Raw genomic sequence first — 15,239 nt, 5'->3', positions numbered from 1 at the left:
ACCTGCTGCACAGGGACAGGCAGGGCTTACCCAGCATCACACATACTTGCAGCAGAGGCCAAAACCGGGCAGGGATTTCCTTGTGTGGAAGCTAACATTCGAGCCTTTTGCCAAGACGTCTTGAAAGATGAAAATCACATCAAAAACTGAGAATTGGTTTTATTTCAACCTGACTTTTTGCCTACTTTTAGGCACAGTCAGCATTCACCTGCTTGCCATTTCTCATCCCATAGGCTCTAAGCAAAGCACGGCAGGAATATAAAACGTTTTTATTATTATTATTATTTTTCCCCACTTATAAAATAACTGTAGAGGCTTCCCTGAAGTTAGTTTTGAGAAGAGCATATTCTTGTATTCCTAACATATTCCTGTCTAATGGGAGATCTCCAAACCAAGCAGAACTCTGCAGGGCCTTCCTACCCTCCGGTAGATCAACACTTCCCCCAACTTGGTGTCATCTGCAAATTCACTGAGGGTGCACTCAATTCCCTCATCCAAGTCATCCATAAAGATATTAAAGAGGATGGGCCCCAACACTGGAGAACACCACTGGTGACTGGTTGCCAGCTGGATTTCACTCTGATCATGACCTATCTCTGGGCCTGGCCGCCCAGACAGTTTTTAGTGTACCAAGAGTGTACCTGTCCAAGCCATGGGCTGCCAGTTTCTCCAGGAGAATGCTGTGGGAGACCATGTCAAAGGCCTGCTGAAGTCTAGGCAGACTACATCAACAGCCTTTCCCTATCCACCAGCCAAGAGTTGTATTTAAACAGAAAAACTTGAGATTAAACTTCAAATACCTCATTTACATGAATACAGTTCTCACAAAAATACCCCAGAACCTTATGTTTTATACACCATAATACACCACGTATAAATACACCATAGCCTTATGTTATGCTTCAAGGCTAAAGAATTTCAGAGCTTTAGATTTTAGTTCATCATCACTATTTTTCTGTTCAAGTAACTTTCTTCCAACCTGTACTAAACAACAGCATCAGGCTTGTGAAGACTGGACTTCTGCAGTTCATTATGGTGAGCAAAAAGCTCTCTTATTTATGTGTGATATGCAATCTATATTCCCTTCTAAAACAGGAAAGCATACCACACAAACAAACAAAAAAACCACACCACCACCAAAACAAAACAAAACAAACCCAACAGGTCATCTAATTTTGGATATGTAGAGAGCTACAGAATTTAGGCTACAATGAGCTATAAATATGAAACTCAGGTTTGTCTTTTAGTTCTAGCTGTGGCATAGCTGATGATCAAGGCTGTCCCTGCCTGTACATCCAGTGCCATTAAGTCATCAAGGCCCTTGGTGGTCCCGAAACTCCCCACTTAGTCACATGCACAGGTGAAACTCCCCACTTAGTCACATGCACAGGTGAGATAATGGACTGGTTTCGGTCAATGAACTGACCTGAAACTGGGCAATCAAGAAGATCCTCACTAAAAAGTATTTGAGCAATTAGTGCAGGAGCTCTCGGGAAGGAATCTCACACTGCCCTGAGGTCAACCTTCAGGCAGCATCTGTGCATATACCCGCTCCTGTGTTCAAAGGAGCTATCACTCTGGGTGGAAAATAAAGCCTTTCCTTCCAGAGATCCCCCTAGGTGGTTCTTGCTGCAAAACCAAGCAAGAGGTAAGTAGATAAGATGCTTCTAAATAGTCAACAGAAACTGTGCCTGTGGATGCAGAAACTATGCAGTGCATATTTTGGAAATGTTTTAAATGTAATTAAGATAATCAGAAGTGACAGAACATGCATGTGCAGGACTGGTCATAGAGCCACAGACCAGCTGTACTGTAGGAACTCAGCAGAACAGCAGCTCAGGGTCTCATCGTGAGACATCCGTTTGAGTGATTTGACTCTCCATGAGAACATTACCCTGTGCCAAAATACCAATAATTTATTTTTTAAACAAATGCTCTGTCCATATTTATGCAACAGATACAGGAATAAAAAAGGCACAATTTTTTTTCCTTATTCTATTTCTGTTCTAATATGCAGATGTATATCTAAATCCAAATTACAATTTCAACTAATACAGGATGTGCTACTACAAAATAAATGTGACTTTTTCTTTGTTTAATAGCAACAACAAAAATAGTGATGGCACTACTAGTTTAGTATTTGCAGAAATTTATGGGGTACATTTGTTTGTTGGTAAAGGTATTGACGTGATAACTATGTTTTGTTCCCAGAAAATACTGCCTGTCAGCATTTTAGGATGAATTCTGTAGCCAGACTGAATCTTAATATTTATTATCCTTTATTTAACACAAAACCAGTCTTTCTGGTTTTGAGCCCTCTTTGTCTGAACAGAAGTAGCTGTTCCGTCATTCCGCAGCAACAGTCCAAAGAGAGAGGCTGTTTAGCTGCAATGCTTCCTTCCTTCCTTGTCTTTCTTCTTCCAAGGTAGGTGACACAAGAAATTTCTTAATTTTTGTCTTTTCAGCTATATTGCACATGTAAAAGGAAAATGCAGGACATACTAAACACCAGAGTTGAAATGCACCTGTTTTCAATTTGCACCATTCAGATACCTCTATGACTTGCAATTTAATTCATTAGCAACTTAGTATTTTTTCACGGGGCCTGTAAGTACCCACCTTCCTTTCCAAGCAATAACACAACATGCAACTCATTGGTTGTATCTGTACAATAATCCCATCAAGGGTAGAAGCAAAGGCAGAAAGAAAGCTTGATTACTTGTTTAGACAGAGATGTGTTCTGCGTCTTGCATATGAGCAGGAAACTTGAAATGCAATGGGCAAGACTTGAAAGACCATGGACAAGAATTTTGCATGGAATCCATCTCAAGACTGAAGCTATGAGCAGCTGTTGAGATCTTTTAAATTACAAAAGACAGTTTATCACATTTTAATGCAAAGAATAAAAAGTAAACTGGATTTCAAACGTAACGATAAAAAATAGCAAAATTCAGTTCAAAAGTTAAGTAACTTTATTTTACAGTTTTAGAAAATCTGTACATTTTTAAACTAAAACAGGCTAAGGTAAATTCCAATGTTTTTAAAAAGCAAAACAGAAAAAAAAAACACTGCAATTTCAGTTGATTTTTTTTTAAGGATTGTTTTCTTTTACCATATACATGTATGCCTGAAATAGGCTAAATTACTCCATGGAAAACAAAACAAAAATCACTCTGCAGAAACCCTTGGGATATTTCTGATCTCTTGTCACCAGATTCTGTTCCTCCCACTGTTAATTATGAAATAGGGTTTTCCCCATGATACATCACAGAGGGAAGAAACAAATCTACATTGATCACTGGAGATGCTATGTCTTACAATGTATTTACACATATAAAATTATATATTATGATACGCTGTGCAATTGGCTACATGACTAAATCATTCAGATGGAGGGGAAAAGATCAAAACCATGATGAGCTCTATAGTTATATGGGAAAGCACTCACCCAGACTGAATGGAAGATCTGATGCAAGTGTTACAGTAAGACCTATAATGTCAAAACCAGAAATGTTCACCAAAAGTGTCTTTGACTACTTGGACACTTTTTCCTCCTGGGCTTTGCAATGGCTCTATTCTACTGTCAGCAGAGGAAGACAGTAGTAACATGACATGTTCAGTTCCTTATTATTGTTTGCAAACAATAACAACAACTAAAATCTTACTTGTACCATAGATACAAGATACTCGTATCATAGATACAAGTCACAAAATTACTGATTTATCTATCCTTGTAGATACCATGCACCGGTTTTGCAAACCATCATCTAGCAAATACCACACCTGCTACAGTTTGCTTGAAGGTAGAGAAATACAATTCACACCAGGCAGTCTACAATTCAGTAATCCAGTGAATTAAAACCATGGAACTAATATGCATACTGTATGTGACTGCCTATCTGACAAGATAAATGAGAGGCAAGAAAAACAGGGAAGGATATTCATTTTATCACCATACCTGATGCAACGATTAAGGACTGACTACATCTTTATAGGGAACTAAATTCCTTGTTCTTTGGGTCCCATCTGCATTTCATTTTGACAGCTTCAGCGCATGTGGCATTCCTAGCCACCGTGCAGGAAAAACATTTGAATGGAGCTTTTATGCCACAGTCTTGGTACCCTGGCAAACTTTCTTAGTTGGAATTTTTTTTTATGCTTTTTTTTTATTTTTTAAGGGGCCAATAGCAAAGAAGATTTTAAAGTAACCAAAATGTATCAGCTTTTGAAACACAAAAGCTTCCTTCAGCACCTCATGAAACAAGAGCATAAAAGTTTAGCTCTCATTATTATAAAGGTATGCATTTGCAAGCACTAAAATTAATAACCACTTGAGTTTGCAGTCTTCATAACAGTAGCCTATACACAATTAATTGAACATTATTACAAAGACCTTCCACAAAGACATTGGACTTTTTAAACTAACTATGTTACCTCCTGCTCCCTAAAAGAAGCTACTAACAAGCACCCAATAAACTAGCATTAAACAAACGTGTATTTTCCTCTCTAGTCTTATCTCAAGTTCTCTTTATACTGCTCTTTTTGCCTGCAGTCTCCCATCTGATCCACATACAAAGCACTGGTAATTCACTTTTAATAAAGTAACGCTAACATTGTTCAAACATTGCTAGCACGTTAATAGATCCTCAGTTCCTCCAGCACTGCACAATATGAAAAAGTGAAATAAAGTGATAAAAACAGTAAGTAGATCATCCATAGTCAGGGTTGCAAATCTGCATCTTTCTTTAAGAAAAGTGGTTTTGCTTTCATATGTTGCCAAACTGAATATATTGGAGCTTGCATGCACTGTCAGTGACTTCTAGGATTGAAAAGATTCATTGGAAATGTTAGAATGAGACAGTCCCACACAACGAATGCAGCATGTAATGCAGGAGTCAGGGTGGGCGATGGTATCCGATGGTTAAGATATGGAGTCAGATAATGTTAATGGACTAGTGCAGAGAGTGCTACGAGTGCACTATGAAACAGGGACTTCCCCGTGAGGCGGTTGATGCCCCATGCCTGCTAGTGTTCAGGAGGCGTTTGGACAATGCCTTCAACATGCTTTAGCTTTTCGTTAGCTCCGAAGAGGTCAGGCAGTTGGACTAGATGTTCTCTGAAGGTCCCTACCAACTGAACTATTCTATTCCAATCTTGAGAGGTCAGTGACAAAGCACGAGTTGAAGACAAATAGGCAATAGCTATTTGCACTAGCACATGCATACCATTGTCATTAACTACCAGTTAGAGAGAAATACGGTTATCTCCCCCCATAGACTTGGTCTCATGCTCATTACTTAAATGTACAAAATCAAAAGATAAGATTTCTTATCTCAGTAGAAGGAGCACCGCATCTATTTAACAAGTGCTTTGATGTGGTTTCTGCCTATAGAACTCATGATTTTTAAATTAGTAAAACACAACCAAAACATTCTTTGTAAGAGAAGATGTGTCTTGGGACCAGTGCTATTTAGTATCTTTAACAGTGACATAGACAACAGGATCAAGTGCACCCTCAGCAGGTTTGCAAATGACACCAAACTGAGTAGTATGGTCCGTCAATACAACAGAAGGAAGAGATGCCAAAGGGACCTGGACAAGATAGAAAAGAGGGCTCATGTGAACCTAATGAGGCTGAACAAGTCCAAGTGCAAGGTGCTGCACCTGGGCTGGGGCAATTCCAGACATGAGTACAGAGTGGGTGAAAAACTCATTGAGAGCAGCCCTGCAGAGAGGACTTGGGGGTTCTGGTGGACAAAAAGCTCAACATGAGCCAGCAGTGGGTGCCTGGAGCCCAGAAGGCCAACTGCATCCTGGGCTGCATCAGCAGAGGAGTGGGCAGCAGGGGAGGGAGGGGATTGTGCCCCTCTGCTCTGCCCTTGTGAGGCCCCACCTGGAGTGCTGCAACCAGGTCTGGGGCCCCCAGCACAAGAAGGACGTGGAGCTGATACAGTGGGTCCAGAGGAGGGCCATGAAGATGATCAAGGGGCTGGAGCACCTCTCCTATGAAGGAAGGCTCAGAGAGCTGGGGACGTTCCATCAGGAGAAGAGAAAGCTCCAGGGTGACCTCATTGCAGCCTTTCAGTATATAATGGTACTTTTTAAAAGATGGAGAACAGCTTTTTGCTACAGCAGACATTAATAGGACAAGGGGGAATAGTTTTAAACTGGTAGATTTAGATTAGGTGGTTGGAAGAAGTTCATCCCTCAGAGTGTGGTGAGGCACTGGAACAGGCTGCCCAGAGAGGTTGTGGATGCCCCGCCTTGGAGGTGTTCAAGGCCAGACTGGATGCAGCCCTGGGCAACCTGATCTAGAGGGTGGCATTCCTGCCCATGGCAGGGGGTTGAAACTAGGTGGTCCCTAAGGCCCCTTCCAATCCAAGGGGCCCATCCATCCCATGATTCTAGATTCTGATTCAATCCAATTCCATCCTATTCTATGATTCTATATTCTGAATTGCCAATCACAATGCTTTCCTAAATGTCCTAATTTTTCTCAATGTGCAGCCCTTACAGATTTTATTTTAAAACATCACAGACCATATTTGTCAAAAAAAAAAAAAGACACCACCCCCACAGGCTATGGACAAATGTTTGGATCTGCCAGCACATCTGGCACACATTACTTTGGCTTGTGCCAAAGTAATGTGTGCCAGGTATTGCTATACACTAGTTGTGTATTATGGCTTAGCTAGCTTATTTACACATAGGAATATGCTACAAATAAGGTGGCAACTGATGAAAGCATATATATATAAATCAATTTTGTTAACTGATTATCAATGAAGCTGCCACTAATAAGTAATATTACTGGGCTTTACATCCTAAGCATCCAGTATAGTGCAAGAAATCAGAAATATATGCACTACACAACCATGGGGTTAAAGAAAAGGGAGAAAGGAACAAAACCACAGGCGAAAACTGCAGTATCTTACAATAAAAGACCTGTATGTAAGAATTTACCTCAAGGCAACACTTTTTTTTTTTTTTTTTTCCAAACCAGCACCCAGTATAGGGGTGATTTCATTCTTCATTTTTATTTTATTTATGTTTGGCTAGCCTGGGAAGGTATAAAAACAGTTAAATGAAACAAAGGAACCCCTCAAGGCCAAAGGCATCTAATAGGAAGCAGAGTAGTTAAGCAGGCAACTGAGAAACTTCCTAAGTCAGAAAAGGTTCTACAAACTGGAGTGTGATATATCCAGAGGCATTGAACTTACATAGTGTCCCAAGGATTTTGTTCTGAAACAAAACTTTTTCCTCCAAAAAAAGAAACTAACTCTAAGCATTCTGTTGTCCATCAGACCCCCCAGAAAAAAATAAGATCTGCAAGTAAATACATATCTCCCCTGATGTCATACTAATTGACTGATGAATGCAGTCACCTTCAGCAAAGCTCAAAATTGTATTATTTCAGTTCTGTTTATTTTCTTTTTTTTCTGGCTCCAGTGTCAGTGCTATTTTTCCAGCATACTTAGAAGTCTACAGGCACTATCATTATGGTCATATGTTCTCAGTGAGCAACGCATCACAGACGCGAAAACCAAATCTGAAATATGGAAATGGACATATCTGAAAAACACTATTAGGACTTGCAAGGCATTCTTAAGAAAAAGACAGACTGATGGCTACTGTAAGCAAAAAGGAGCAGCTTCTGCAGGAAAGGCTTTACTGAGATCAAGATATCAGGTAAAGAAACAAATCAAGAAATTTGATATGGTTAATACAAAAGGAAAACATGAAAAGAGGAATTTTTCTAATTGACATGTTTTCTAAATGCCATGTTAATAAACATGTTAACAAATCTGTTAGGAAAAATGCTGTGCTATGGATAGTGATTTTTTTGACATTTGTCCAAGTTTAGAGATAACAAATCATTAAACATAAACAAGTACAGCTCTTCCATATATGGACTTTTTTTGCCTTTTTTTTTTTAATCTGCTACTGTTAAAAACAGATATTTTTCTATTTCATTTTAAATGCTCTTAATTTGTGACAAGTGAAAAAGAAAATTCACACAAATTAACAGAGCATTTGAGGTACTTCTCCCTTATTTGTCACTCTCACTAAGGTCTTTCAGGTTGCATTCTACCTTCAGCTGCATTTGTGCAACCCTTCAGGAGGACACAAATCAAATCCAAACACTTGGTCCAACACACTGACTCATATTTAGTAATTTCAGACCCAGGAAAGAAAATGACACTCACTACTGTAGTCATCCAAAGAAAGATTTTTGGTTGTTTTTGTGTTAAACAAGAAGCACTTCGACATTACTTAAAAAGCAGCCTTTTAACTCAAGTTGGTGGAGAATGTACATCTGCAATCATAAAAAAATCAGAATTAACTACATTGAATATATCTTGACATTTTCCTATAAAACATTATATTTTACATTAAGCTGCTGTGGGAGGTTTTTTGAAAGACAGAAAAGCAGAGCCTTGGTTTTTGATGGAAGTGATTGAACTATGTAGGATCAGGGTCTAAACAGTCGCAGCCAGACTGGTGTACCAGGGTCACCTGATTTGTACAGTACTAGAATAGTCAAAGTATATAACTCATTTACATACTTTAACTGGAATTATTGCACTATTTTTTTTCACACCGATCTCTGTAGTTTGAAAAAGTTACACTTGGATGGAAAACCATCAAAAACAAAAAGATGAAGCATGTGCTCCAAGCAGACCCATCTAGAATGAAATATGAACAAAGCAACTATTAAAGGTCTATAAGTGAATCAGTGTTATAAATTATTCCATTTTAATTGAGTTATAAACAACTTGAGAAATAAACTCTTACCTAACCCACACTGCATGAGAACAAATGTTAAAATACATTTTCAAGAAGGTGATAAACCTTAATGCTTCATCATCAAAAAACTACTGACTTAAGCGTATAAAAACTACTCCCAAAAATATTATGACTGAAAGACAATCAAGGCAAAAAAACATAGAACTTTGAGTCAGTCTCCAAATTTGTTTTATCGCTATTTGTCAAGTTCATTATTTAAACACAGGACTTTTTTTTTTTTTAAATATATACTTACACAATGGTTTAAATTAAGGCATAATCCAGCTGGCTGATATTTTCAATAAGATGTCTCTGTTGGTTTTTATTAGTAAAAATTGGTTCAGATTACCCCTGGCAAAAGTAACATAGTCCATTAAAGAGGAAATTAAAAAACAAAACAAAAGAACAAAACCCAGATCTCTCTAATCCTACTATCTAATCCATTTGGGTCATTCATAAGTTAATGTGGTGCAGGCCTTAGGACTCAGTAAGCCTTTCAAGAAACTCACCACTACATCAATCTATCAGACCGGGCTTGAAGTTTTAAGCAGAAGCTGGTAAAATCACGAACCCATGGTGTGGTTTTACATAAAGCCTTTCACATGCTAGAGAAAGAATATTGTCCACCCAATGCAAAACAGATTAAAAGAAGTTAACATCCAAAAAACACAGGGCAAACTTTTGGAAGACCTAGCCAAAGAGATAATGGCTGAAGTTTAACAGACAGACATTAAAAGGAGAGCCTTTCAGCATTCAACTCACCATGCCAACTGGAGACTCTTAATTTAAAAGCATTGCCTCAGATCATGACACAATAATGATGCTTTTGTAAATGACATTTTAGGCTCTCAAAATACTCTGAAAAGCATTTCTTCCATGCAATTTGGAATCATATTCTTGATATGATATTTGAATCATACTTCCTTTCTCAGCTTTAACATAAAGTATTTGAAGTTTGAAATTTTAGGGAATTGCAATTTAAGTATAGAACACAGACACCTTCGATGAAGCCAAGTGTTCTTAAATTGAATAAATGATATACAAATCTCATCTCTCTGCATGCATCAAAGCTGATGCATAAAAGGTTCAACCATGTTACATAAGAAAATGCACAATTTCAGGAATATAAATTAAGACCAGCTGCACCTCAAATAGCTTTAACTTCATCAATTTAGTCTTTCACAATGTCTTTTAGCAAGAGGGGCAAAATAATAGGCTAGATGACAGCCTCATTCCAGAACCTGACAGACCACACTTAGCTTCTCTCAGGACAAAACAAAACATTATTTGAAGCAGCTGATTAGTTACTGAGCAGCAAGTAGCTCTAAATCACAAGTGACTATAGCACCACATGTTCCCTTGGGAATGAAAACACCATTTTCTTCAGAATTAATAATCACAACGATATTCCTTAAAGTTCAGCAGTTTGGATTTTTGAGCTTTTACTGATTCTTTTGCTGTTTTACTTTAACATTTTTCCCAGTGAAAGTACTGCCTATTAAGCTTAGTATAATGCTATTACCTATTTTCTTATTTATCTGGCTTGTATTTTATTTCTAAAGCAAACATTCTCAATACACTTATTCTGTGACAAACAATTTATTTTCAGAAACAGCCCCTGGAGTTCATAGGAGTGCTTAGAGAGCTTCCTGTAGCTCCATTCATCCTGCCTTTTAAACTAGACTAGTAGCCAACACAGGTACCTGCAAGTAAAAACAAAGACAAAAAAAGTTTAAGAGATGCATTTAATGCACCACGGTAGTATAAATCCTTTCAGAGGCTGGTAATTTAACCATTCTCTGCATTTCCTGAATGTCAGCTTATACTAAAGCATTCCCTTGCATCAATGGCTTTGACAAGTAGGAAAAGTAAAAGGTAACAGTAGGGAAAGTGCTAAAAACCTATCATGTTTCTCTCAACTAAGCATTGTAGCAGACTTGTTCAATGCTTTTCCTCCACGTTAACCTACACTATGCTAAAGCAGCAAAAATAGCCACACAAGCACAGAGTACTGTGTAAATAAAGACTCTTAATACTACCCCGGTATAATGAAAATGCATCAGTCAAAGGCATTCACTAATAAAATGATCACTGAAATCCATACATCAGAACCCTTGTAGAGCACCATATTTCAGAAATATATTTGAAGTGTATAGCTGTACCGAAGCTGGAGGCAGAATATTCTGTGTTGTTTGATGATCAGACTCCCTGTGAGGTTCCTCAATGAACATGAATACTACCGAACCAGTCTAAATACATACTGGCTTTACATGGATGTTTGTGACAGAAAATCCGGAGTTCCTATCACATTGTTTATTCCAGCTGTTTTTGCTCTAGGTTTAGGCATTTGCTTTCAAGGTCGTCCTTGTTATGCCCAGCTGGTTCCTCACTCTGTGTGATAGAAATTTCTGACTGTTCCGTCTTTGTGTCATTATCAGCCAGCTCCTCTGCAGTCAAGGTGGGGCCATGCAGCTCCTTCACATGGAGGGTGGGATTGGTCATTTGCTCTGTCTCTTCTTGAGAGGCCGGTACATTGCTATCTTTGGGAAGCTCAGGGCAGTTGACGGGAGCTATCACCAAGGGAGGCTGAGGTAGGTCTTTCTGCAAATGGAAGATCACAGAATGAAGAAAATCAGGAATTATTACTGCTGTCAAGAGCGGTATTAACTGTATATAGAGATACACTAGAATTTACAAAAAAATGTATTCAGCTGCATCCAGTTATCAAGTGAAATGGTCAGATCAAATGGTCACACAAGGTGAAGATAAAAGGCTCTTACTATTCTGCAGCACTGGACACATGCATAATGTTATCCTATTTTTGCATTTTAAAGCGCACAAGAGTTTTTTCTTCCAGGAACTTGTCTAATAATTTTAAAAAACCCTGTAAACTTTTCTTGTTCACAACAATTTTGGCAGAGTTTCATGTCTGCACAGAAAAAAATACTAATCTTCTAAAAAACGGTTTTGTTTTAGACTAGAAATCATGAATTCAAACAACAGTTTAAACTTTTATAATAGAATTTTGTTAAGGCTAAGGAAGGGAAGGTATTATCAGATAAGATGGTCCTAAAGAAATAAAAAACAACTTCCAGAAGAATGTTTGACTTGTTTTTTTTGATATTTCATAGAATGCTTGCTATGCTATACATCTGCACTGTTCTTACGGTAACCTTGTATGTTAAAGCTCTAGCTAGTCACCTGCAATGTTTTTTTCCCCACCCCCTTTTCATAAGCTCCAAATTCAGATATGTGACTACAATGTAGTGGCACCCTTCATATTATTAAAGTGTCTTTGTGCTAGGTTCCTAACACAGAACAGTAGTGACATGACTAAAGGATTTGTAACCAGGAAATACTGTTTCTCTAAATTAGAGTTGCAGGAATTTCTGAATTGTTATTTTATAAGTGTTTCTCTGTAGAGGAAGAACTTGTGGAAGAACTTTTATTTGCTAAGATCCTCCTGGCTCTCTTGCTATCACATGTCTATAAGAGACTGACAATAACTTTGATTTCTTTGACTGCAACCTGTGACATTAGAAGTGGTTTTAGTCCCTATTTCTTGATTTATCAACTGTGATAGTTTTCCAGAAACATGACCTGTGTGAGGCATACAAAGGACTGCAATCTCAACTCAGCTAATTACATGCTACTTGGCTTCCTGTAATAATAAAAACAGTATTTGCCAACTCAACCAGTCCCATCAAAGTCTATGTTCTTACTGAAGAACCATGAAAAGAGAAGCACTATCTTCTGTAAAACTTAAGGGACTATAAGCAATCTATAATGAACTGATCTAGATCTGTCTTCATAAGCTGTAGGCTACGAAAAGATACGAACATAAGTATTTTTAAGGAGTTACTTACCACAACAGTAATAATACTTTTAACAAAGATCAAACCAGTAAAAATTGCATCAGAATGAAGAATAGACGGGGTCTACTTTACTTTTCACTAGCTAGTTTACATGGCCATTAATATTAAAGAAAGAAAATGAGAACATTACTGAGGCAAAAAAGTGTGTAAAAAAGAAACAATCAAGCAAAACAAAAATCTTTGGTTTTGGTGGATAATACTACAATATTTTACTCAACTTTAATTCTAGTTAGGTTTTTATAATAATAGTATTTCTTGAAGACACTCATATCAAACTGGTATTCACCGCAAAGCCGCTGCCCGTCCAGAACATTGCAAGCTCCTTTCTCCAAAGAGCCACAGCAAAGCTCGTGATTAGAGTGCAGGGCACCAAGTAGAGGAGAGCTGGCTGGCCCATCTGCATCAATGCCAAGGCGACAAAGGTCACAAGAAGGCCTATGCCATAGGCTGGAAGGAAACAAAACCAGCAAGAAAAATTATTCAGATATAGCTCTGCTTAAGAACAACCAAATAATTAGCTAAATAAGCATTCTAACAGGAACTTTTTTTTCCCCAAGAAGTACATAAAGCAACTTCTCCAAAACCTTTTCTGGCTTCTAAACACAAGCATTATACATGCGCTATAAACTTGGACTGCTACTTTGAGATACCGCAGTCTTTCTATTGATAGTATGATGTTATGAAAGTAGTGTGATTGACCTACTCCATGTTGTGCAATTAAATCAATATCTTAAACAGTTTTAGAGAAGCAAAATAAACATTTTCTTTCTCCTGTTATATTTATGAATTCAGATACAGACAATTATTTTGACCATTTTATTACATACTTCTTTTTTCGTTTGGCTTTGACTGCTTCTTACTACATGGCAACATAACTGAAAAAACAGCTGTATAATTTATTATTTTGTCTCTAATTTCTGCTATTATTCTGCAGAAAAGCAGAATAGAAGCATTTAGGATTTTATGTTGTAATTATTTTCAATTACATTTTCAGAGAAGGAAGCTAAAACTAACTGATTTTTGTTCAGAAGTCAGATGATTGGAATACTCAATAGTTTTATCCAGTTCTTCAGATTTTTATTTATTTATTTTTTAATTAGTGACAGTTCTTTATATTTAACAGAAATATTTATTTTTGTGACCTAAGTCCATTGTCTCACACCTTAGCCCTGCACACTTGCAAGAGAAGTCTGGCTATGTCTTCTCTGCATCCTCACATTAGGTAGCTGTGGACAGCAAAAGAATTTCCCCTTTGCATTCTCTTCTTTGAGCATCATGTGCTTCAGCACCCAACCATCTTTATGGCCTGCTTGGATTTACTCCAGCATGTCAGTGTCTCTTTTGCACTGAGGATCCCGAGTCCCTCTAGATATAGTATTCCAGATTCAGTCTTAAGTGCCAAACTGAGGCAATAATCACTTCTCAACCTGCTGACCCTAATTTTGCTAATACACTGCAGCATGTGGTTAGTTTTCATTGCTGCAATAACACTGCTGACTCTTCACGGATACAGAAATTGAGAGAAAAATGTTGTCAAGATGTTTTGAAAGTACCAGGCAAGACAATGGTTTACTTTAAGAACCTATGAGAGGAAATTGTCTAAAATTTGCTACTCTAATCCTGCTTTAAGCCTCTAAGAATGTAACTATTTTTGCAAGAATTTCTTAAGCATTTTCATCTAAGTTTATGACATTAACTGCAAATATTCTAAGATTTTGCTAGCATAAATACAGGTTTCTGTTTGCTGTGTTAGAAGTTAAGATAGCATTTGTCAGTCACCTTGAAGTCCATGGTGTGCAACTCTGGATTCTAGAAACTAAAGTTTGAAACCAATTTGGAGGTATTACATCCATTACGAAGTAATTCATTACATCGTAAGTCACAGATTTTTAGAACACACAAAAAAGAACAAAGTCAATATTCCTTGAACCTGAATTTTCATATGCAACAAACTCAAAAAATCATTACTCAAGAAGCCAGAATGAGTAGCTAAGCACATAAGAATACATGTAGGGGTTACAGTAAGACAAATCATGGTCAGAAGTAGTTCCCTTTATTTATGTCAGACAAGGCAGCTCAAGAAAATGACATCAGGTAACTCACTGATAGAAGGTCTACTCTTTAAAGTACAACAGTTTTATTTGCTTCATTATTTCTGTTTAATAATGAATGAAGCAGAATAATCAAAAAAATGACATAGCATGAGATCAATAGTATGCTTTTGAAGGGAGTGACTCCTCTAGATATCGTGCTTAAATGTCAAACATACCTATTGTGCAGGCTACAAAATAGACTCTGGATGACTGGACCTGAATATCAAATCTATGACAGTAGGCTACCAGTAAACCTAGGAAAGGAAAGAACAATTACATTTTCAACCCATTCATGCATTGAGATAAATGAAAACCTGTATCCAATTACCTATGAGCTTTTAAGATTTTTTTCAATACTTACTTTGGTACTCCACTGTTTAAGAACTATAACAGCATCATTCAATAAGCCACACAGTTTACAGAATAGTTATATAAATGGTTAATAAAGTTACCCTTAACTTAATTCTCTTTTTGTCAATATGCT

General features: G+C 37.5%; 1 protein-coding gene across 2 annotated transcripts in view; it reads right to left on the bottom strand.

The window, feature by feature from the left end:
* Positions 1 to 6,997: 6,997 nt before the first annotated feature.
* SPPL2B (signal peptide peptidase like 2B) overlaps positions 6,998 to 15,239 on the bottom strand; it is a 28,118-nt gene continuing 19,876 nt past the window's right edge. The window contains exons 13-15 of one of the 2 annotated variants that reach the window (XM_040537598.1): positions 14,932 to 15,009; positions 12,949 to 13,109; positions 6,998 to 11,388 (exon numbers count right to left, since the gene is read on the bottom strand). In XM_040537598.1, coding sequence (XP_040393532.1) covers positions 11,101 to 11,388; positions 12,949 to 13,109; positions 14,932 to 15,009 — 527 coding nt within the window. In that variant the 3' untranslated portion in view covers positions 6,998 to 11,100. Of the gene's footprint in view, positions 11,389 to 12,880; positions 13,110 to 14,931; positions 15,010 to 15,239 lie in introns of both variants that reach the window. The other variant, XM_040537599.1, reaches the window with a different exon arrangement.

Source organism: Cygnus olor, chromosome 26, assembly GCF_009769625.2.
Source record: "Cygnus olor isolate bCygOlo1 chromosome 26, bCygOlo1.pri.v2, whole genome shotgun sequence".
Taxonomy (NCBI): domain Eukaryota; kingdom Metazoa; phylum Chordata; class Aves; order Anseriformes; family Anatidae; genus Cygnus; species Cygnus olor.
Note: the sequence above shows the minus strand (reverse complement) of the source record. Positions and strands in the feature narration are given on the sequence as shown.